Source organism: Molossus molossus, unplaced genomic scaffold (genome assembly GCF_014108415.1).
Source record: "Molossus molossus isolate mMolMol1 unplaced genomic scaffold, mMolMol1.p scaffold_m16_p_10, whole genome shotgun sequence".
NCBI lineage: Eukaryota > Metazoa > Chordata > Mammalia > Chiroptera > Molossidae > Molossus > Molossus molossus.
This window is the reverse complement of record NW_023425345.1, coordinates 19,538,599-19,564,490: the sequence shown is the minus strand read 5'-3', so window position 1 is coordinate 19,564,490 and position 25,892 is coordinate 19,538,599. Positions and strand designations below refer to the sequence as shown.

The 25,892-nt window shown below is 38.9% G+C and overlaps 1 protein-coding gene across 2 annotated transcripts in view; it reads right to left on the bottom strand.

Annotated features, from left to right (window-relative positions):
• FGD6 (FYVE, RhoGEF and PH domain containing 6) overlaps positions 1 to 25,892 on the bottom strand; it is a 123,973-nt gene that overhangs the window by 11,164 nt on the left and 86,917 nt on the right. For both annotated transcript variants that reach the window (XM_036250974.1, XM_036250975.1), the window contains 6 exons: positions 11,643 to 11,693; positions 8,190 to 8,248; positions 8,037 to 8,108; positions 7,252 to 7,320; positions 6,424 to 6,507; positions 5,581 to 5,660 (listed from right to left, as the gene is read on the bottom strand). In XM_036250974.1, coding sequence (XP_036106867.1) covers positions 5,581 to 5,660; positions 6,424 to 6,507; positions 7,252 to 7,320; positions 8,037 to 8,108; positions 8,190 to 8,248; positions 11,643 to 11,693 — 415 coding nt within the window. The remainder of the gene's footprint in view (positions 1 to 5,580; positions 5,661 to 6,423; positions 6,508 to 7,251; positions 7,321 to 8,036; positions 8,109 to 8,189; positions 8,249 to 11,642; positions 11,694 to 25,892) is intronic.

Sequence of the window (25,892 nt, the reverse complement as noted above, 5' to 3'; positions counted from 1 at the left end):
TAATAAAACCAAGCCCATCATATTAAAGGGAATGACTTTGTAAGACAATATGTATTTTTCTTAGAGAGGCACATTGAATGTTTAAGAGTGAAATGACCTAACACCTGAAATTTGTTTTAAAATACTTTAAAATTGGAAAACTTGTGACAGAATCTTCTTGATAATTTTTGAGTCTGGGTAATGAACATGCAGTTTCATTATATTACTCACTCTAATTTTAAGTATATTTGAGTTTTTACTCCAAAATATTTTATTAGTAAAAGTTTATATTAAAAAATAGAAGAAAGTTATATGTCACACTGAGTAAGACACTGAAAACATGTGTATGGCTGTGGTTTTTGAACTCTTAAATTATATTTTTTAAATGAAAAATTCTATAAAAAAATAATGGTATGAATAGGCATATCTTATATTTCAATGAACTCAGAGCAGGTCAAGGAGATACTATAAAACCACTCGTCTTCCCCACAATAATCATTCTTAGAAATGTACCTTCTTACTAAATAACTTAAGTGCCATTTAGAATTTGTCCTCATATGGCTATTAAAAGGTAAAAATCCAGTTTACAAATAAAAATTTTAAACTAGGATGTTTCCCAAGGTTTTATTATATACCAATTAACAAAATAAAATAAAAGAGGCCCCCATCTCTCCAAACAAAACAAAACCTGCCTCAGTTACCTCTACTACTCTACCATTACTGTCACAACGAGCTGACATTTATTTGTTACTACATGTCAACTGTGTTAAATGCTTTGTAAATGTCATCATCTCTTCCTCAGAGCACCCCATGAAATATATATTGGATCTTACACATACCCCCATCCAAGCATCACCACCCACCATCACCAAGTACAGATAAAGAAAATAAGGTTCAAAATTTTACATAATTGGCTTTAGATAACAGACTATACTAAATGAGTTGGTATCAGACCCAAGTGTGACTAAGGACTGAACCCTCAACACAGTGTCATTTCTGGTCTCTATTCGTGTTCTCTGAAGAACTACACTATAAAAACATATGCTCGGGATTCCAAGCAAACATTCATAAAATGTTATCATCTCTCTCCCTCCCCACTTTTTCACTGGAGGAGGTAACAGAAAACCAAGAGGCAGATGGCTAATTTGAGAATTGCCGTCTGAATTTTCTGGAGCCCTGAGAGCATGTGGAATGTGATTCGATTGTGTAAATCATGTCACATATGCTGTCCTCTCTCTTGTGTGAGTTTCTGGCTCTCTCTTGTGTGGGTTTCTGCCAAAACAATGTTTACCAGCTCTTGATAACACATTTCTCACAGACCACACACATTTGTTGCAGCATCGAGTGAAGACATTCTAGCTGTCCTTTCATAGCATGGTTAGCAGAAGAATCAGCATCTTCCTCGGATCAAGAAACAGTTAAACCAAGTATTCCTTTCTTTATGGAATGTGCACATTACCAGAAAGTCGATTTATATTTAATAAGCACCATTTTCCATCGATTGGGATGAATTCCCAAGGGGAAAAACACTCCAATAGAAGGGATTGCTGGTGTGTTAGACCTTGTTACACATTTACCACATGTACATGTGTTAACTGGACATGCTACTCTAAGGTCCAAAGGCCACATTACTTCAATTGAGTTCATTTGAGTAACATTTACTGGGAGCTTACTAAGAGCCAGCTACTAAGCCATAAACTGAGCACACAAAATACACCTCATTTAAAGGGCTTACATGTAATTGAGGAGAGACACAGAAACAAGCAATTACCATATGATATAATAAATGTAACTAGATAAATAACACAGAAGTAGTAAATTACCTTCTGTAGGCAGCAGGAAAGGCTTTGTAGAGGTGACGACTAAGATAGAAGTGGAAGAATTACAGAAATTTGACCGGGAACTCTTTAGTCTCTCTGTGTACCTTAATTCATTCTTCCAGCTGTGGTTATCATCTCTAAGCTGATGATTCCCAAATATATGCCTCTGGTCCAGCTTCCTTCTGACATGCAGACCCTTACATGAATTGTCTCCTTGATGGCTCCACTTTGATGATTCATAGGCATCTCACATTCAATGTGCACATCTGGAACTAAATTTCTGGTCCCTCCCCCAAAGCTGCTCCTCTCTCAATGTTCCCTATCACAGTACAATGGACAAGCTGGAGCTCACTCTCAATCTCTCTCATCCTGTGTCCAATTAGCCATCTCCTTTAGTTCCCCTCCCAAACCATTCTCCATACAACAACCAGATACTCCTTTGAAAATACCAGTCTGATCACATCAGTCCCTTGTGTAAACCTTTCAGTGGCTTCCTATAGATTTTAGGCTAAAGACCCAAATCCACAAGATGGTCCTGCAAAATCTATCTCCCTGTCCCTCCAGGCTTACTTTGGGTAACTCACTCTTATTCTCTTTCTTCATGCCACACTGGCCTTTCGGTTCTTTGCCATGCTCCTTTCCACCCGAGGAACTTCATATACATTGTTCCTAATGACCAGGAGCCTCTTCCTTTCCTCTCTGCCTAGCTATCTAACTCCTAGTTTCCTTTGTAATTATAGAGATACAGTGGGTCTTCAGGAAAGCTAAACCTGATTGCCCATTCTCTGCCAAATCTAGTCCAAGGTCCCTCGTTTTACAGCCTCTTATCTCCTGGTAGTTTTCCTGTGTACTGCTTAATCACAATAGTTAATGATTGTGTTAATGTCTGCTAAGTGTATATCTTCCCTAATGGACTAAAAGCTTGAAGGTAGGAAGGGCTCTTTTAATCTTCCACTGTACCCCAAACGCCTGGCCCAGGGCAGAGACTCCATATTACTTATTGAACAAAGTGATGAATTCCAGAAGGAGGTAGCCACCTGTGCAAGGCAGAAGGATGTGAAGTAGGCTGGTGTGCATGGAGAAGCATAAGCAGATCCATGCTGATAAGCATGCCGGTCTTTCATGCGGATAGGTACCGGAAGAGTGAATCGTCGGTGAGGAAGACAAGAACCAGATCACAAGAGGCCTTCTTAATCCCTTTTTACATGTTACACAGTACCTGCATCATTGTGGTTGGGGGATTCAGAAGGAGAGCATGGCATTCAATATGTATTAGTTTCCCTTCCCCATGCCACCTTATTCCTCCCTTGGAAACTTATTCTTCCTTTATCAAGAACTTTCCACTTTTATCATTTCTCCTGCATAATCCCACATTCAATCCATCAGCAATCCTATTGGCTATACCTGATTGTGACCACTTCTTATCACTCTAGTACAAGACATCATCATCTACAGCCTCTCATCTGGTCTTCCAACTTCTACTCTGGTCTCCAGTTTGCTCTTTTAAAAATACAAATTAGCCCTGGCCGGTTTGGCTCAGCGGTTAGAGCGTCGACCTGCGGTCCTGAGAGACCCGGGTTCGGTTCCCGCTAAGGGCGCGTACCTCGGTTGCAGTTTGTCCCCGGCCCTGGTTGGTCGTGTGGTGGCAGCCACTCGATGTGTCCCTTTCACATCGATGTTTCTCTCTCTCTATCTCTTCCTCTCTCTCCCTCCCACTCTATCTGTACAAAAAATGGAAAAATGTCCTCGGGTGAGGATAAAAAAAAAAAATAAAAAAAATAAAAAAAATAAAAATACAAATTAAACCATATCATTTCTTAGCTTAAAATCCTCAGATGGTTTCCCATCATACTGAAAAATCTAATGACCTTCCTAATGTCTAGGAGGTCAATCTGGGACAACATGGACATCTAGATATTTACCTGATAGGAAACCAAAGAAAGAAAGATTACTATCATTTCCTGAATTATTTACTCTTTAATAAAATAGAATTTTGGTTTTACCAAAGCACATTTTTGTTAGAAAACTTAAGTGCAATAAAAAACTTGACTTTCCTATAGGTATTTCCTCTTTGGATCTTTGAAGATAACTTTCTTGATTTTAAGAACCAAGCTTAAGTATTTGCAAGGAGCCTGATGTACAGGGACTTGATGATCTTTGTACTTTCGTGCAGATGGAAGGAAGGAAGGAAGGGAGGGAGCACGGCGGAGAGGGAGGGAGGAGGAAGGTCACAGCTCTAGATGGGCACTGGGAAGCATTTGACCAACCCTGAAAACAGGTATTTATCTTCTCCTGTCACCCTGAGATCTGGTGTCAGGCAGCAGTGGCCATTCCTTTTCAGCAAAGTGACATGACCCAGGGAGCTAGCTATTCTTGTGCTCCTCTGGTCCTGGTCTGAGTCCCTGACATATGGACATAGGCAATATTATTGCGGTTAAAAGCATACATTTAGTGTTACATTACACCTATATTCAAATTTCAGCCCCACTGATTACTAGTTGTGTAAACTTGGACATGTTTTTCAACCCCCATTTTCCTGATATGGAAGGTCAAGACAATAACTACCCCAATTACAATTAAAAAAGAAAATAAATATAAAACATTTAGCACCATGCCTGATGCGGAGAAATAAATGGTTCCAGTTACAGCTCTAGCTGTACTAAGACCCTAGTTGATTTTAGTGGTCTGGACACAGCTGTGAGCAGGCTGCCTGGGTCCAAATCTTGGCCCTGATAACTTTATAGCTGGTGGCTTTCCTCACCATTAAATGGGAGTAATAGTGGTCACTTATCTTGAAAGGTTGTTGTGAAGATTTAATGAATTAATACACAGAAAGTGCTTAGGATAGTGCCTGGCACAAAGTAAATGCTACTAAAGTATTTGCTACCATTTTATTTTATCAAAGGTTTGAAAGCCACCCAGACTTGCTGTCTAGATCCAGCAGTAGAGTGTGCTGTGGCTATTGTCTCTCCCTCCACCTGTCAAATCCTGCCAAACACTCGCTTCTGCCACTTTGCCAATAACCCAACAATATATGTTTATGACTGATACAGCTTCAGGTTTTTTTAGGGCTTTAATTACATTATAGTATTACAGCCTGATTTATACACAAGTCACTGCAGGTTCTAGTTTAAGGCAATCTGGTACCATAAAGAACAACAGACATAAAAGCAAAAAACTTCTATTTGTATGCTGACTTTGCCAGCTGTGTATCCCTAAGACCCATTTTTTCTGTAACTGAGTCTTCCTCCTCTTTAATGAGATGACACCTACCTTGTGGATTTGTTATGTTCTTTCAATGCTATGTGAAAACTTCCTAGTAAAAGGTTCAAAGCACTAGATGTTTTTATTTATTTTTACTTTATTTTTATTGCTGACACTATTACTGATGTCCCCATTTCCCTCTGGCCATCACCACACTGTTGTCCGTGTCTATGGCTTACGTATATATGTTATCTGGCTAATTTCTTCATCTTCTTTGTTTTTAAAAATATGTTCTGAAAAGATTTAAATAGTCACTTTAAAAAAATGATAGCAATGCATTTTTCAGCATTATTATTCTATTCAGAGGAACATTTTCATTCTTCTGCTTCAAGCACTGTTACATTAGGTCTCAGATATTTTATCTACATGGTAAACCATGAGAGGACTGCATGGGATTCAGAAAGAAAAGAAGAGGAAAAGAGAAGTCTAGTAGTTCACCTAAATGTAAAAAAATGCTGGAGATGGCTGACCCTACCATACTGGCAAATGCTCTTCAATACAGAGTTTTTAAATTTACCTGGCGGAGAGAATGAAGGAACGTTCTACACTCTCAATCTTTAGTTCATTCTGATAAGCTTCTTGGGTGGGTTTTTTGACCTGAAAGAAAGCAAAACAATGTGAGCACACTCATCCTATTGAACATCTCATCTCTGAAGCATAGCTAAGGTTGCCCAGTGTCCCGGCTGCTAACATCCACCACCAACCTTCCTTTCCGGCTCTCTCTACCACTGCTCTCCCTCATCTACTCTCTGCTGCAGATGAATTCAAATACCTGCGTACACAGGCCCCTTTCCCACCTTCAGGCCTTTGCTCACACTATTCCCTCTCCCTAGAATGCCTTTCCCACATCTCAGGATGGCCAAACGGGACCTATTCTTGGCTCTTCCTCCAAAAAGACTTCTCCCATTCTCCCTCCTTCAGAGCTGCCGTCAATCCTTCCAACATGTCCCACCAAAAGCTTCACATTCTTTGTTTTCTTAATTCCCAACCAAAAACTTTAACTGTGTCTTTACAGTGACATTTATGACTATCTATTTTATAAGTCTTTACAGATAGTGTATTATCTTCCCTACTAGTTGCTGAGTTCCGGGGGAGACTGGAGTAGGGGCAGAGACAAAAAGAATTATGTTTCCATTTATCTTTATATTTTCCAATAAACCTATTGCCAATGTTGTTTATAATAGTCCTCAATAAATATCTTATGAATAAATTAATATATGAGTAAACAAATGACAACATGAATGAATAAATGAATACATGAACAGTAACACATGGAGAAGAAAAAAATTAAAGATGATTATCTTAGGGATTTTCTCTAAATATATTTAGGTTAAAAAAATCTTCTAACAGAGGCACAGACCTTCATTCCAGCCAATGAGAGCATGTTGTTCAGTTTATACATCCCAGACTGCACTGGTGTTGTATACAATAGGGCATCATTAAACTGAAAACAGAAACATTTCATAGGATTAAAGGAACAAATTTCAGCTACAAAGTTATTGATAACACACAGGAATAAAGGAAAAATATTACTTCTTTATTAAAAGCTCTCTGAATAAATACTTATGTTCGTTCTGCTTATAGAAACTAGAACCACCCAGAATGTCTTATTAAAACATTGTTAAAGCCCGGCCTGTGTGGCTCAGTGGTTGAGCGTCGACCCATGCACCAAGAGGTCATGGGTTCAATTCCCAGTCAGGGCACGTGCCCAGGTTGTGGGACAAATCCTCACTGGGGGGCATGTAGGAGGTGGCCTATTAATGTTCTCTCTCATTGATGTTTCTATCTCCCTCTCCTTTCCTCTCTCTCTAAAATCAATACAGAAAAAAAAAAAAAACACCTATTAAAAAAAAAACATTAAAAAGGCAATTTCTAAAAAATGTGCTTTCTTTCCAAGTTCTATAGACAGATTTAATGGTTTCTGAATTTTAAATCCCACAAGGGATTACAATCTGTCTAAACAATTGATTAAATCAATTTTCCAAATTAAAAATGAAATAAACTAAATTCAAAAAGAAAATAATTTTCTGGTTATGCATTTTTGTTTTTTATACTTGAAATTCGAAGAAGCAACAGCGCCAAAGATCCCACTAACACTGCTATTTGGATGGTCTAATGTACAAATGTCTCCTTTTATTAAGCAACTACGCCTGCCTGGGGCTCATCAGAAACACACGCAGCCACTTACCAGGAAAAACACTCGAGGCTGCATGTCCTTCCGAGAGAGCTTCATCAGAGTTCCTTCCTTGAGGAAAACCTGGTTCATCCAAACAAACACCCATTTAGTCCTACCATCATAGCACAACAACAATACAATATAGTTTCCTTTTCAACTTTCTTTCCCCAGATTTTTTTTTTCTTCCTGTGGGGGCTAGGCAGACATAGTTTCCTTGTGACTTTTTAAAGTCATGGTTTCTTTATAAACCCTCTAAGTCATTTAGGAATTGGACAAGACTGCTGTTTCATAAATCCAATATTGGTCCCAGGGGTACTATGTGGTCTGAAATGTAATTGACCCAGCGGGTTCTTTATCCCCAGGCATAGCCAACATCTGACAATTGCATGTTGTAATTTTCCTGAATTCATTCCCTAGGCCATTTTTGTGCTCTTTTAGGAGCAAAAGAATACCACTTTTCTCCTTCCCCTCATAATCCTCTCTTACATGAACGATTTTAATAAAATTGTCTTTAAAGTTGTGTGAGGTCAGCCAGTATTACACAATAAAATGATCCTATTCAATCAGATACTCTGTGGGGTCCCTTGCCATTCTCCTAATTGAATCGGACTTCTTGTCACAATGACTTAACGTCATGAATGTTTTGATTAGGTAGAATGAATTTAGGTGATCCAGACTGGGTCAATGAAGAGTAACAGTAACATATAACCTATTTTCATAACTTAAGTGAAAAGTAGCTACAAACTGTGCTTAAAATCATTGTATTAAATTTGCAAAAGGGAGTCTAAAACACTCACCCGTCCAGGCTGCACTATTTCATGGTGTCCATTTAAGCTGTACTGGATTTGCATAAGTTTTTGAAAATTGTCCTACAAAAAGAGAATGCAGAGCAGATGAAGCACCCAGCTCCCAGGTACAATAGTACACAGCCACTGAAATCAGATACTTACTCCTTGCTTCATGGTGTCATTAGCGTGGTTGGCTACTTCTATCACAACAGCAAGGGCATCTAAAATATGTAGGAACAGAAGAGGCATTTGGTCATTACCAATGAATTGCAACATTAAGCAGTTTCAGGCGACAAGATGGCTAGTTCACAGCAACCAACCACTGGAGGATCTCAGATAACTGTAAGTAGGCAGAAATATGGGTGATGAGGTTCAATGAGGGCATGAAACAGGCAACATAGAGCACTTATGGGGGAAAAAAATGAAAGACTAAAGAGACATTATAGACCATGTGTATCAGTGTACGAATGTCAGGGTTGTTTTCGCTGAGATCAGATTATCCTGTTGAAGTTTACAAAGATAAGGATAGGATTTCACCTGAAAGCTAAGGACCATTCCAGTATAAACTGCCTTGGGGAGAGAAGGCTCCTGGGATAGAAAACTAGAACTGCAAGAAGCAACTATACAAGAGGGTCAGGCTCAGCTCCCTTCTCTTAATCTAACCCCTAGAGGGAAGAAATGTCACATGCAAGCATACTAGACCTTAGGAAATTAAATGCATTATTTTGTACGCTAGGTTATTTAGCTTCATCTGTATTTAATCTTTTTATCAACCCCTTGCCTTTAGCAAAGTATTTCTGAGTGTTCCAGTCCTATCATTTTTGTAACAAGCTATAAAAAAAAGTCTGGCCCTGGCCGGTTTGGCTCAGCGGTTAGAGCGTCGGACTGCGGTCCGGAGAGACCCGGGTTCGGTTCCCGCTAAGGGCATGTACCTTGGTTGCAGTTTGTCCCCAGCCCTGGTTGGGTCGTGTGGGTGGCAACCACTCGATGTGTCGCTTTCACGTCGATGTTTCTCTCTCTCTCTCTCCCTCTCACTCTATCTGAACAAAATATCGAAAAATGTCCTCGGATGAGGATAAAAAAAAAAAAAAAAAAAAAGTCTGAACTTTGTCTCCTTTTAGGCTACAGTTGTTCTCAACCCAAGACAATAGTGTTCCCCAAGGGACATTTGGACATATGTAAAGACAGTTTTTGGTTGTCACATGACTGAGGTCTTCTGGCCTTTAGTGAGTAGGAGCCAGGGATGCTAAACATCTTGTACTACTAATTAAAAACCCACACAAAGAGGGTTTCCCATACAATACGACAGTAGCGCTCCCACTGAGAAAAACTGGCAGTGTTAAAGAGGGAACATGCCCTCCTGAGGCTGGGGTGGCAGGGGCAGTAATCATCAACAAATGGACCAAAAAAAAAAAAAAAAGGTCAATTTATCAATTTCTGGAAAGGGGTTGAGGATTTTTGGTCCAGCTACTATAACCTACCAAGAGATTCTCTTTCTGGTGCCAATCCTGGGGATTTCTATATTCTTCAAATATACATGCATTATTATCACCATTACTAAAGAAAAGCAGTATTGCCTTTTAGAGACCCCAACCATATAGCAGAATGTATTGCACCTGGCACTCATCACGGCAGATAATCAAGAGATGGTCCTGGGCACATTCCCTGCTTTCTGGCCTGCTTGAACCATAGTGGGCAGGGAGAGAAGTTTTTGGATGAAACGATAAAGCTGCTGCTGTCTGGTCACCTGGATTCCAAACTCTGCATACTGCCATCCATTATGTAATTCTACTGCCCCATGTCATCCCTTTAAAAGGCCCTGGCGACACTGTTCCTTTAACTCTTCTGCCTGCCTTCCAAAGGTGCACTTGCCTCATTTTCCCTCACCATGGGCAATCCCATTTACTGCTGCTCGCCATGTTGTTACCATGTCTCTGGCCATGCACGCACTCACTATTCACTGCTTATTCTAATTCCGTTTTTGCTCTTGTGTAATTTCCTTTAAACAAGCTCTGTAATCTCTGGCCCTGTCTTTGTTTTATCTGTAGAATGGAGCTAATAATTCACTGTACTTGAGGGCAGAGGCCCTAGAACAGATGTTTTCTTGAGGCCCTATTTGCTAAGATGTTTAAAATTTTTATCTTCATGAGATAGATTCTGATCTGCAATGCCCACCCTTACTCTACCTACCCTTCAACTCATCTCCAGTCACACTTCTTTCTCTCTACGCAAAGCTCTGCCTCTTCAGTGTTCATACATTTCTCCCTCTTCCAAATGATTCTGTACTGTTCAGTGCATCCTAACTTTACTTCAGTGCACACTATCTGCTTTGTTTGCTGTCTGCTCGGCAGGCTTTTTTCTTCAAGTAGACATGTTCACCAAAGACTAGAAGCATGTCATATCCCTCACTCCAAAATTTTCCTTTAAAAAAAGTACCTTTAAAAGCATAACATTTGCAAATAGAAGATGTTAGTGAAGGAGAAGTAAAATAATTAAGAGAATGAATAAGAGCCTCTACGAAATGGATTAAAAACCTGTTGTTTTGTAATCTGAAAATGTGAAGGATGCACAAGTATATGCTCAAAATTCATAAAATTAATGGGATGGACATGGATTTGTGTTTCTGCAGATTAGAAGGAGGACTATACCTGTGACATTTAAAAGCGGTAGTATGCCCTGGCCGGTTTGGCTCAGCGGTTAGAGCGTCGGCCTGCGGTCCTGAGAGACCCGGGTTCGGTTCCCGCTAAGGGCATGTACCTCGGTTGCAGTTTGTCCCCGACCCTGGTCGGTTGTGTGGGTGGCAGCCACTCGATGTGTCCCTTTCACGTCGATGTTTCTCTCCCTCTCTCTGTTCCTCTCTCTCCCTCCCACTCTACCTGAACAAAAAATGGAAAAATGTCCTCCGGTGAGGAAAAAAAAATAAAAATAAAAATAAAAGCGGTAGTATGGGGGTAAACAAAAAGAAACACCACTATCCCAAACAGAAGTAATCCTTGTGTGTGTGTGTGTGTGTGTGTGTGTGTGTGTGTGTGTGAAGGAGAGAAACACACACACTGGATTATCTCATGATTATCAATGAGTCCATTATAATGGACTACTCCCCTTAAGTACCACAGGCCGCGAGGGGTGAAGGGTGGTAAGGCTAATGCCAACCATTAAACAGTCCCAGAACAATATGCTATTTCAGACGTTATCCCTGATTTGTTGAGTTTGGTCGCCTCCTGGACTCATGATGTTCAAGCTTGAAAGGAGCTTGCAGATTAACTGGCTGAATCCCTGCTTTGAAAGCAGTGGACATCTAGAGGAGAATTTACATCTGGCAAGGGTGACTGAGCACAGGAGGATGGAGCGAGCCCCCTGACCCAGCAGGCTGGGTGCCTCTCAGGAGGCTGGCTCCCGTGGCCAGCTGACCATGTGCTGCACTTGTCTCTACACTATTACCTGCATCCGGCTCCACTGTACCACTTTACCTAGTTCTGTTTTAACCAAAATAGTGTTATTTAAAAAAAGACTCCATATGAATAAGACAGAGTTCTGTTATATTTTTAATTTCTAGATCCAGATAAACAGAATATAAAAATGTCTGCAATATATAAAACCACAGAAGTTATTTACCTTGAGTATCTCTGTAATCTCCAGAGTCTTCTAAAAGATTTTTTAAATAATCTAGAAATGGGGGGGAAATGATAATATTTAGTACAATAAAGCAGTAAGGAGAAAAACACTTGTCTTTTTTATTCAATACCTAGTTATTGGTTAATATACATGCCTGTTCAATTTGTGCTAACTTTCTAAATGTGTGAAAGAATAAAGCCCTGAGAACATTTGAAATCAGGACACAGAGTCAGAGCTGAAAAGAGCCTGAAAGGTCACATCAGTCATTTCAGGGATGAAGCATCAGGTTACTGATGACAAGGTTTCATCCCAGTCACAATGACCTCTTTGTGGCAAAGCCAGGACTGGAATCCAGGTCTCCCGATGCCCAGTTCAGGTCTTTTACTCCAACATACATGAAATACCTTAATCTCAAGATCAGATGTACGTCTAGTACATAACTGAGTGTCGAAGGGACTCTTAGGTTTGTCCATCTAAGAGTTTAACAATGCCAGAAACCAGGGGAATGCAATACACTAGACCAGAGACCCTCAAATAGGGGTGAATTTGCCTCCTAGGGGTCATTTGGAAACATCTGGAAATATTTCTGATTGTCACAACTGGGGGAAGGGCATCTAATGGTGAAAGACCAGGGATGCTGCTGAATATCCTACAAATACACAAGGCAGTCCTACAATAAAGAATTATCTGACCCAAAATGTCAATTCGGCTGCAGTTGAGAAACCTGACCTAGATGAAGATGATCTGTAAATGAGCAACATGGTATATAGGTTCTTATAATATGGGAAAAAATTAAAGCAACAGGTTATAGTTAATAAATTTTTAATACAAAGGAATGTAACAGGATTTCAAGGTAACACTTTCTTCTCTGTTGAAAAATGTTGGATGGCTTCCCATTACCTGTAAAATTAAAACAAATTCCATTCCCTGAAATTTCAAGTCCCCACTATGTGGTCCCTATTGACTTTCTGATTTTCTGTCTTGCTTCTGCCCAACACAGGCCCTCTGTTCTTACCAGAGTTTGATTCTGCACAATTCCTTAAACGCTTCCCATGTGTTCTCTGGCTCCATACTTTTTGTCTCTAACAGTCCCTTTTTCTGAATACTTCCTCTGTCTCTGCATACAAAAATTCTCCTCATATTCTTCAGCTCATCTCATATTCCTCCTCTCCTACCATACTTCCATTTAAAAGAAATATTCTCTCCCTTTGGATAATACATTATATGACAATTACTGATTTTATGCCTTCAATCATTTTTGTTTTCATTTGACTCAGAGTTCCTTGTGAGCAGTCCCTACATCTGATTCATCTTTCTATCTCTCAAAGCATTTAGCCAGGGCCTTTGCATACAAGGGACAAGAAATACTTAGAATTTTTAAAAATGACTTTTTCCAGACACAACTGTCCTAGTTTAGGTAAAAAGCAATGAAGGCTGAAACCAATCCTAATGACAGTGTAAACTGAGAAAATGAAAAGAAGAAAGGCATGTTAGGAGACTGAATGCATTTTTAACAGACTCAATCTCCATTAACAAAACTATAGAATATAAAATTTCATCCCATGGATTTATGAAATCATGCTGAAAGGCACAAAGAGAAATTTGGGTGTTAGTGCAAGCTTTTCTAAGTCACTACATGACATAAACACACACACCCAAGTGCTGAAACTGTACATCTTTGAGACAGTGATCCAAGCACCTGTGTGAGTCTAGACATGCATATCATAAATATCCAGCACTGGCAGAGAGCCACGGTGAGACACTGTGTATGAAGACATTAAGCTTCCATGGTATAGGTTCTATCTTGCCAGAGACCATTATTAGCAATTTAGATCTTAAAGTAACCTGAATACAGAAGTCAAGGAGTAAGAAAAAAACAAAAATTAACAATACACATTGATTATACACTACACTTAGTTTTACCTGGAGATGAAAATTAACTTAATTTCATTCTGACTCCACTCAGCATAAACTCCATGTATAAGCCATGTTTGGTGAATCTAAATATTTAACTTTTCCATGAGAGTGACAGGGTTGGGGGGGAAATGTAGTCGTCGTCTTAGAAGTTCTCAATGCCCAGGCTATCTCATTAATCAAAGGTGATGGTCCTTTAGAGCCTCTAGGTCACTGAAGAGTGTGGAAAGCAAAGCAGATTTACCAAAGTCTCAGATTCACGGCAACGTCCTAGTTTGTCTTCAGTGCTTGTTCTTAAATACACAACTGAGACATTTCTCTAAAGAAGAGAGCTTACTGGAAGATGTCTGTAATAGGAAATCCTGACCTCAGAATCACTGTGCTGAGCCTGATACACTTCTGAATTGCATTTTCTTTCCTTGTATTCAAGCTCAGCTGCTGTTCGCCAACCTAAACTTTCAGGAACAGAGTAGAAACACACAAATTGAAGAGAAAACCCACCACTAAGATGGTGTAAAATCATGCCATTTTAAAAAAATGTGTTTTTATTGGTTTTCTTAGAGAGAGAGGAAGGGAGAGAGAAATAGAAACATCAATGTGAGAAAGAAACATTGATCTCTGCCTCCTGCACGCCCCCTACTGGGGATTAAGCCCACAACTTGGGCATATGCCCTGAATGGGAATCGAACTGGGACCTCTCAGTCTATGGGACAAGGCTCAATCTGAGCCACACCAGTCAGGCACAAAATCATGCTATTAATCAAGGAGGTAATGAAATTAGTTAGGCTTACTTTCCTTGCCAATTTTTTTTTTTTTACCTTAAAATTCAACTTTCAGCCCCAGCTGGTGTGGCTTAGTTGATTGGGTGTCATCTGGTACACCAAAAGACTGCTGGTTGATTCCCTGTCAGGGTACATGCCTGGATTTCGGGCTTCATCCCCGGTAGGGGGCGTGCAGGAGGCAGCCGCTGGATGTTTCCCTCTCAGAGCAATGTTTCTTTCTCTCCCTTCCTCTCTCTCTCAAAATCAATTTTAAAATCTTTTTTAAAAATTCAACTTTCAAAATTCAACATTCTAAAATTAAATTTTAGAAATTCAACTTTCCAACATATCCATCCACCCATATTTTCAGGGAACCTTGTTGTAATACATTCTTGTGAAAACTTTCACCTTCCCAAGGAAGACAAGACCATGATCCCCGAGTGAAGAGTCATTCAGTGCCTTAACTGCCGAATGAGAAGAACAAGACTGACCACCCTGAGTCAGAGGGGAGGAGCTCTGAAACCACCAGCTGCCCCAGTGACTGTTATAACCCACGTGAAACCCGGGAAAGGAGACCAGACAGACACACCTGTATTGCTCATAGGAAATTGTTTACTCCGTATCATTTAGGACCTGGTATCCTACAGGAGTTTAATTTTTAAAAGATGAGGACAGCAGAGTTGTCAATTCAATTTGTCATGTTAGACGTGTAGTAGTCTATGACTTTCCTGCTTCTGCCAAACCACACAAAGCATTTTTCAAAACTTTTCTAATAAAAATGCCTCAAATGCTACTGAGGCTATTTCCAGCAAAAAAAAAAATTTTAAAGTTGGTGCAGCATGCATGGGCGGCACAAAATGTACTTTCTGGCCACCAGGTGGCACCGTTGATTAATAAAAGTTAATTAACTCCCATCACCACCAAATGCAACCTCAAGAGACATGCAAGTTAATTTTGTTCTCATTTCTGAGGCCCAAAGTGAAAGAGTGAGGACCCAACAAACATTGTTATCTTGTTAGATGTCTAAGTTTTCTCTATAAGGGGCCGTAGTTAATAATTAACTTAAAGCAGAAAGCTATTCAGAAGTACAGCTAACCTTTCCTAAAAAATGAGTCATCTGTGGGAATCTGGGACTTTTTAACCCAGTCAGATTCCTGTGAAATGAGAATGGCAGAGCACAGAGGAAATGAGCATATAGGATGGGTAATGTTTTAAAGTCAATTCTTTTGAATTTGAGGACATATCTTAATTTACATTATCCAGATTTCTTCTTTCCTCCCTAAATATGTAATGATATCAGCAACACATAGAGAATTATAAATCTAGTCAAATAAGACTGCCTGCCAATTTCAAATTTTAAAAGAAGCAATCTAAAATTATCCTGACTTGTGAAAAGAAGTGCTGATTATTTTAAAGACAAATTATCAAGCTGTAAGACATACTGCCATGTTCAAGGCAGCTTGGTGAAGTGGCCAAGAGCCCTCACTGGGGGCAAGAAGACAGATTCTTACTATCTTAGTCCAGCCATATCTAGCAGAGGCATGTGACTTTGGCCATGCTCTGCCCTGTAGCATTTCTGTGTCAGCATCCTCATACATAAAATAAGTAGGCTGGACCAGAGAAAAACTGTAATGATTCTCATTCTGAAGTGTCGTAAAGCATATATATATATATATATATATATATATATATATATACACACACACACATATATATATTCTAAGATGCATTACAGAAATTTGGGAAATTAAATAATGAAGAAACCTCAAACCATGAACATCTCTCTAAAATATAATTTAAAAGTATTTCCTTCTGTTTTCATAAATGCTTGATTTTACTCAATTTTAATAATATATAAGACTTTATAGCCCACACATCCCCCGCCCCCATGAACAGCTGAATAATATTCCATCATAGGAATATATTATACAAAACATTAGGTATTCTACTATTAGACTTTTAATTCATGTTTTAAATTGTCTTATTTTGGCTGTCTTAAATAGATGGTCATAGATCCTAATTTGCCCATGACGATTTTGATGTACACCTGTTGTTCAGGCATAAGTATAAATAGCAGTCCTTGCACTCTTGAAAGGTAACAGGTTTCAATAATAAATTGTGTGATTATTTTAATTACAAGTAACATTAATCAGTTATTTCCTTGGGGTCAATGGAAATAAAAAGTTTTCTTTTTTTAAAATACATGTAAAACCTTTCCTTAAAGGGATATACCAATTTAAAATATCATTAGTAATATATGAGAACAGTTGTTTTACTAAATGATTGCCAGTTTTGTGTATTATAATCTTTAATTGCTAATGTAGTAGAGGAACTGATAACTTGTTTTAATTACTATTTATGATCCAGAGGATATTATATATGCCACTGTATATTTATTATGTATACATTTTCTGAGTGAAATTTTTGCTCACATTTTTAGTTCCAATAACAATAGGAGTTTTAATATTCTTAATGAGCCCGGCCAGTGTGGCTCAGTGGTTGAGCATTGACCCATGCACTAAGAGGGTCACCACTTCATTTCCGGGTCAGGGCACATGCTCAGATTGTGGGCCAATCCCCAGTGTGGGACATGCAGGAGGTGGCCAATCAATGTTCTCTCTCATCGATGTTTCTCTCTCTCTCTCCTTCCCCCTTCTTCTCTCTCTAAAATAAATAAAGAAAAAAAATGGAGTTATATAATATTTAAAAAAATATCCTTAGTGAAAGAATAATTTTTTCATCCTTAGTACAAACATATTTTCTGATGTACTGGTTATCTTTTTATTTTTACTATATTTTAAACCTTTATGTTTTTATTTAAGAGTTGAAGGGAGGAGGGTGTCTCGGGGGAAAAGGGAGAAACATCTGTAAGAAAAATAAATTAATTAATTGAAAAAATAATAATTTAAAAAAAGAGTTGAAAGGTGTCAGTCAATACTTTCCTTTATAATTTATTTTTCTTGACTTAGAAAATCATCTCTCTTCCTCTGGATATAAGTAACCAAGTTTATTTTTTCCTATAGTTTAATGCTTTATATTTAGTTTTTTAAAATTAAGACTTTATTTTTCTAGAGCGGTTTTACATTCGCAGCAAAATTGATGGAAAGGTACAGAGATTTTCTATATACCTCCTGCTCCTACACGCGTAGCTTCCCCCATTACCAACACATCCCCTCCCATACCAGAGGGGTACATTTATTATAAATGATGAACCTCCATTGATATATCATTATCACCCAGACTCCATAGTTTACATTATGGTCCACTCTTGGTGTGTACATTCTACAGGTTTGGACAAATATATTAATGACAATTATCCATCATTATAGTATCTTACAGAGTATTTTCACTGCCCTAAAAATCCTCTGTACTCTGCCTATTTATATTTAGTTTTGGTTTTATTTTTAGTATATCCATTGATATATGAATCTTAATTTTTCAAATTTTAACAGGTTATTCAATAAACAATCCTTTATTATTCTATTGCCTTACACTTCCCATTTTGTCACACATTCGATAGACACAACCAGGTCTATTTCCAGTACCTCCCTATTCCAAAGATAGAATAACTATTTTTTAAATTAATTTTAGATAGAGGAAGGGGGAGAGAGAGAGAAATATCAATGTGAGAGAGAAATATTGATCGGTTGTCTTCTGCACACGACCCAACTGGGAATCAAACCTACAACCTGGGTATATACCCTGACTGGGAATTGAACCCGCCACCTTTTGGTGTACAGAGCAACATTCCAACCAAGCCACAATGGCCAGAGCACTACTATTATTTTTTAATCATCAGGTTTATTCTTGCAATGGTATCATTTATCTTTAATTGTTGAGATTTTAGAATTTGTACTGACTCATGTTTCCCTCCCAGAATATTCTTTAATAATGTATTTCTACAAACAAAATCTTTTTGATATGTATCTATAAAAGTCCAAAATTCTAAGTAACCTTAATAAGAATATGGCGCATTGGCAATATGTTAGAAGCTAAGTTAATGGTTCTATAGTGTTAAGCATCATTTTATGCACAAAAGCTAAACTGTGGGCTTCATGAGGACAAGAAGCCTGAATTAATTATTGTTCCCCAGCAACTGAAACAAGGTCTGGTGCATATTCAATGTTTCCTAAATGTATGCTGGCCTAAAATGACACTCTAATCAGGGTTACCACTTTTTGCTTCATATTTTACTAAGCACTTGAGATGATATTTTGAGTGCTCTGGCCCTGGCCACTGTGGCTCAGTTGGTTGAACATTGTCCCATGTACCGAAAGGTCACTGGATCAATTCCTGGTAAGGGCACATAACCAGGTTGTGGGTTCAATCCATGGTCCATGCACTCACGGGAGGCGACCAACTGATGTTTCTCTCTCCCTCTTCCTTCCTCTCTCTCTAAAAATCAATAAAAACCATTAAAAATGGAAAAATTGTTTTTTAAAAAAATAAAAAGTGCTCTAGCACCTTCTCTAATTCTCTTAGTCCTTGAATATTAGTTCCGTTCTGATCCCTACTATGCGGCCGAGGGCTCCCTCTTATTCATGTGTGGTGCTTATCTAAAGGAAAGTGACTGTTCTGGGCACTTAGGCTCACAGATTCATGGCTTGGAAAGCAGGCAATGCTTTCTGTGAATCAGAAAAGGCTGCTTTTCCTGGGCTGACGCAGCCCCTCAGAAGGGCACCCCAATATGGTGAGCAGAGTGTAGGCTGGACTTGGACCTCCGCTGGGAGGGCATAACCATATGAGGCTACCCTCACTTTGATAAGTCTGGTTCCGAGACGGCATGCCCACAGGACTCCAGAACCAAACCTGTCTCCAGGCTCAACCTATGGCAAACTTTTGGAGCAGTTCTTACAAGGGACAGAATCTCTCCTTGGTCTCTTTTTAGCAGGACAGACTGGCTAGGAATATCCAGAATCTCCCAACAAAAGCAAATGTCCATTATTTTAACTTGGTTGAAACAAATGCTATTCCGCGTGGACACATTTTCCAATGGTTAAGGCTGCCAGTTTATCAAGTGAGAATCTCAAATGTACAGAAACGACCTTGGCACAATCAAATCACTTAAAGAAGCTGTTAACCATATTTGGTCCCTACCACCCTGACTGTCAACAAAGGGCAAATATAGTTTTAGGGAGATAAGTTTATTTTACTACCCAAAGATCAACCAAGTGAAGAATAAATATAAGCACCAAGGTGAATTCAAGTTTGACCAAATTTCAGTGTTTTGTCCAACTGGAATAGTTCCTGACGTGAGCCATGATTCTGAGAAACACTAAGAGGGAAACTCCAGCAAGAGTCGGGGCGTTAGATCTCTGGCAAGGCAAGTCCCAGCAATAATGGCATCTGGCTATTGCAGGGAATCTGGGTCAAATCTATACTAAGAATTGGGAAGAGAAAGGCTCCACAGTAAAGCCTGTGGGTAGAATTCTGGGGGCTTGCAAACTTGGATAGACAAAAACAAACATTTTCACTAACCTCTAAGTGAAATACAGAATTTCTTTTCATTAAGAATGTAGGCAACAAACCACAGTATGTATTATCAATGATACTGGTGACTTTGTCCCCATAAAAACTATGGTTTGTTTTTTAATCCTCACCCAAGGACATTTTTGCATTAATCTTCAGATAGAGTGAGAGGGAGGAAGAAAGAGAGAGAAACATCGATGTGAGAGAGACACATCTACTGGCTGCCACCCACACGACCCCAACCGGGGCTGGGGACAAACTGCAACTGAGGTATGTGCCCTTAGTGGGAACTGAACTCAGGTCTCTCTGGACCTCAGGCTGACACTCTAACTGCTGAACCAAACCAGCCAGGACTGAGATTACATTTATAAGCTATAATTTGCCCTGCCTGTGTGGCTCAGTTGTTGAGCATCAACCCATGCACCAAGAGGTTGCCAGTTTGATTCCCAGTCAGGGCACATGCCCAGGTTGTAGGCCAGATCCCCTGTGGGGGGCAGGAAGGAAGCAGCCAATCGATGTTCTCTCTCATCCATGTTTCTATATATATATATCTTTCTCCCTGCCTCTCTCCAAAATCAATAAAAAAAAAAAATTAAAACAATTAAAAATAAATAAATAAAAGCTATAATTTAATAGAACAGGAAGATAAAACATGCTTGCCTCTTTTATCCTAATAAAGTCTTTTCATAGTATTAAAATTATGGATATAATTTATTAAATACCATCTCTCAAAATACTTTGTTCACAACTATAATTAAAAATGAATTGCAACAGAACAAGAGCTGAGGTCATTACAACGAAAATTCTGGATACTATCATCCTCCCATTTTACACAGATAGAAATGCATTATATGAGAGCCTTTGGGTTCCCCCAAAACTAAATTCCTTGGCGTCCAGGACAGCCTCACCTCTCATCAAGTTCTGTCATAGAGAAAGTGTTAGAATGACTTGTGATGTAAACAATTAGCCCTGGGTTTTAAAACAAACACTTGCCCAGCAGAAGTTTTGTTTTTCAGTAAGGTTTTTCTAAAAGTCATACACTGATTTGATCCTGATCTTTTTACCCATCTGCTTATTAGCCTATTCATAGTTCAAATTTATAACTTCAGAACACAAGAACAGATGTTTTTAATATTGTATTTTATACTAACATGGGAAATCCTAGATTTCTAAAACCTAGAGGGAGTTAATACCACCCCAGACTAAAGGCAAAGATTACAGGAAAAGTAATACGTTGTTAAAGTCTCTTATAGTATAACATAAATATTTTGAGCAAGATCAAAGAAACTACCTGATCCATATTTAATCAAGTTCAAAGGAGTGTTTTTTCCCTAAATATATAAGCAGAAAGGATATTTCAGAGGAATTTTTAAATTATATTTTTCATTATATTTTCTCCACCATGATCCTCACTGATTCAACCTGTTTCAACACCAATGTAGTAACTTCCAGGATTTTTTATTGAAAAAATTTATAACACATATAATATAGAGACAAATCTAAATAGATATGATAGTCATTTCTGGATGATAGAAAATGAAGAACTTTATTGTTGTTTTTAGTAATACTTACATATTTTTAATAGGCACAAAAGATGCCTTGATAGAAAAAAACGTGACCCTTACAAAAATAAATCCTCAAAATATACTCATTCAAACAAGTAACAAGGTCAATATAATTTTTAGGAATTGAAAAGAGTAAGAGCTTGGTGGGAGCCTGAATGGTTGAGCGTGGCCCCAAGAAGGAGTACCGTAAGCTCCACCAGGACATGGGTCACCATTGTGTATTTGCCGGTGTACAGGTATCCAGCTCAGGGCCAGCCCATATGAATATATACTGGTTCAGTGAGTTAGTGATTGATTAATGGACAGAATCTGGCCCTGAAGGACAGGTTTCAAGAGAAACTATGAAACCTACTACAGCAAAGGAAAATAAAGTTTGGGCAATTTGGGGTTATAAACTGCAGACTTTATACTATGGATAAGTTAAGTCTTACTTTGTTTATTCTATTCTGAAATAAGGATTTATCTTTACAGCAGTTTTAAGTTCACAGCAAAACTGAAGGGCATAGAGATTTCCCATATACCTCCTGTCCCCACACATGCATAGATAGCCTACCCACCATCAACAACCCCCACTCGCGCGGCAGATGGGTTACAATGGACGATACTACACAGACACTTCATAATCACCCAAATCCATAGTTTATGTTAGGGTTCACTCTTGGTGTTGTATATTCTATGGGCTTGGACAAATGCATAATGACATGTATCCATCATTATGGTAGGATAAGTATGTTTTCAATTTTCCTAATAAGCAGAATAAAAGTATGTCTGCAAAGTAATTAATATATATATATATCTCCTCCTAATTCCTGGCACAGAGCTCCTAAAAGCCTTGTAATTTAATAAATGAGAAGAGCACTGGGAACACCAGCTTTTCTAATACAGGCCTTTTTTTTTTTTATCCTCACCGGAGGACATTTTTCCATTTTTTGTTCAGGTAGAGTGGGAGGGAGAGAGAGGAACACAGAGAGAGAGAGAAACATCGATGTGAAAGGAACACATCAAGTGGCTGCCAACTGCACAACCGACCAGGGCCGGGGACAAACTACAACCGAGGTACGTGCCCTTAGCGGGAACCGAACCCGGTCTCTCAGGACCGCAGGCTGACGCTCTAACCACTGAGCCAAGCCAGCCAAGGCTCTAATACAGGCCTTTGACCCTACTTCTGACACAGAGCTCCTAAATCCCTTGGAATTTCCTAGGTGATAGGAACGTCTTTTGGTCTAATGAGGTGACTCTTGATGAGCTGTTGAATTGCTCCTAGATGAAGCTGGTCACCAGAAGGATCCAGCCATGATTAGACGTTTGGAATTTTCAGCCCCACTCTCCATCCTACAGGGAGGGGAGAGAGGGTGGCAGTGGAGTTAATAATGGATCATGTCTGCAGGATGAAGCCTCCATAAAAACCCCAAAGTACAGGGTTTGGTGAGCTTCCAGGTTGCTGAACATGTGGAGATATCTGCTAGGAGAGCAGCGTGTCTGGAAAGGGCATTAAAGTTCTGCGACCCTTCCCAGATACCCTCCCTATGTATCTCTTCCATCTGGATTTTCATCTGTATCCTGTAGCACATGCTTTTATAATAAACTGGTAAACATCAAGATTCCCTGAGTTGAGTGAGCCATTTTAGCAAATTATGAAACCCAAGGAGGGGTTCGTGGGAAGCTAGATTTACAGCTGGTGGTCAGAAATATAGGTGACAACCTGGAACATGAAATTGGAATCTGAAGTTTGGGGAAAGGGGAAGTCTTGTGGGTTTGAGCCTTTAGTCTGTAGGATCTGATACTATCTTCAGGTGGATAGGGTCAGAATTGAATTAAATGGTAGGAAACAGCGCTGGTATCACCAAGAGAATTGCTTGGTGTGGGGAAAAATACCCACACATCTGGTGTCCTTGGAGAGAAATGACGTTGGGATGTGTCAGGCTACCTAGGAGAGTGATAAGAGGTAGCAGGACCATTAAAAAGATATTGCCACAATCTGGCAGGACTTTAGAAAGGCCCAGCCTGGAGTATAACCAGGGAAATGGAAAGAGCAGGAAGCAGAGGCAGAGGAAAACTGGGCAGCAGATCCTACCAGGGAGGAAAGATGAGGAAAGGGAAGTATTTCAGAGACCTTTCCACAATTTTGTGCCTGCATAACTGGAAGATTGTTTTTATTCTTAAAAGCAATTCATTCATTCATCCATCCATCCATTACACAGTCACTGGCACCACTGCACAGGGCTTCTCAACCTTACAAACAGGAACAATGTTTGTTTCCCTAAGCCCTTCTGTTAATTGAGTTAATGTGCTAAAATCTATGCCAGACACCGAATTAGGATAATAAAGAGATGAGGAGGAAGGAAATAAGCAGTGGTAATAAATTATCCCTGCTCCTATAACAGTGTCTGTCCATTTTCTTTCATTGCTTCCTCACTGTTGCCCTAAAATTCCCATTTCTCCTAACTCCAAATAGGTTCTGGGCTTCATGCATTTCAAAGATCCGGCTAGATCAACTAGCCTTGATTAGCCAATATAAAGGTAAAATTCATAAATTTTTCTGCTTAAATTCACTTTTTTTGTTGTTTTTAGAATTCTAATCCGAAGCATTTCATTATGCAACATAGGCTTTTTCTTTGACCTTATTTTGAATTGACTTTTTAAAAAATACTACCAAGAACTTAGTTGGAAGTTTTTACTACAATGAAGAAATAGGAAGCCTAAGTAAAACACCCAATTATAAAACCCAAACCATGTCCTGATGAAAACATGCAAGACAATAGGATGGTTGTTTGAACTGTATGGGCAGGACTGCTGTGTCTGGAAATTTCCACTCACCTTTTTCTAGAAAAGATTCCAAAGGAAACTATCCTATCTTATCTGCTTCATCTCTGTATTTCTCAATCTTCCCCTCCCAAGAAACCAAGCAGTCACAGATCTACTTACACTGAGTCAGGCAGGAATCCTTCCCCTTCTCTGCCTTAAACTCATTAATAAATCAAAGTTGTCAGGGGTTGCCTCAAATAGGCTCACTTCTCTCTGCTCCAGTATATTCTGTGCTCTTGGAATTACTCCACATTCTAAAATGGAAATAAAAGTACTTACCTCACAAGGCTGTTCCCAGGATTAAATCATTGAGCTTATTTATCCAAAGATGAGGACTGAGTTAATTAACGTTTAAATGGATACAAACTTTAGACTTAAAATTCAATTTCTAAAAATCTTTAAGTGCATAGATGGGAGCACTTTGACAGCAGAAGTATCGTGCAAAACTAGGGAGCAATTAGAGTATCACAAAAGATGAGGACTGGAAAATGGAATTTTAAATAAAAATTAAACAAACCCTTAGTATCAACTCCTGTATTTCCTTAGGATTATATGATCATAGGTGCTTCAACTAATACTATTTGTATTGCCTCATGAAGGACATTTCACCTCTCTGGATGTGTCTTTCATTTAGAAGAGAACTCTCTGAAATTTTCTATCTCCATGTTGTCCTTTAGGCTAAAGATATTTTCATTAAAGGGATGTTTTAAACCTAGCTTGAAACCAAACAAAATTATTTCCTGAACAGCTTCTAACGTATCCAAAACTCACCCAGATATATTGGGGTGCACTAAATTATTAGTAAAAGATTCATTCCTTGACTTCAAAAACTTTATAATTATATTAAGAAGTCAATATTCAAGTTGTATGAATATCACCAAATTCACAAGTCACCAAATAAATATTTACTAAATCACACTGCACTAATACTAACTGGAGTAACCAGAGGTGGCTTCAGAGGGAACAGAACTTGAGGTCAGGCTTGGTGGAAGAGAAAGATTCGAATCAATGGAAGAAGAGGCATAGCATGGAGAATGTGAAATCCGCATTATCTCTTTACAAAGTCTGTTCTTTCTTTGACTGTAGTTCTGACTTTTCGACCCTAAACAAGCCATTATCACCTTTACCCTTCAATGAATCCACAATTACTGAGGGTTTATTATATTATAAGGTAATGTGCATCATTTAAATAATGAAGATTTTCCAACTTAAGAGGAAAACAGCTTTAAGATTAAACAAGAGACAGCTCAAAACTGAAAATGACCCCAAACTCACATTTTATTGATGATAAAACAACTAACATCTGTTCTCTTAAAGAGGATTTTTAAACTTGCTTTTCCTATTTCACCACTGATCAATTAAAATCAAACTCAGGCCCTGGCTGGTTTGGCTCATCGGTTAGAGCATTGGCCTGCGGTCCAGAGAGACCCGGGTTCGGTTCCCACTAAGGGCATGTACCTCGGTTGCAGTTTGTCCCCGGCCCTGGTTGGGTCATGCAGGTGGCAACCACTCAATGTGTCCCTTTCGCGTCGATGTTTCTCTATCTCTCTCTACCTCCCACTCTCTCTGAACAAAAAATGAAAAAATGTCCTTGGGTGAGAATAAAAAAATAATAAATAAAATCAAACTTAGCATGAACCTAAATTAAATAAATGTGTGACTTATTTTACTTAGATCAGTCATAATGTGGGAAAAAATATTTTTACATGAAAATTTCATAACCTTGCTCCATACCT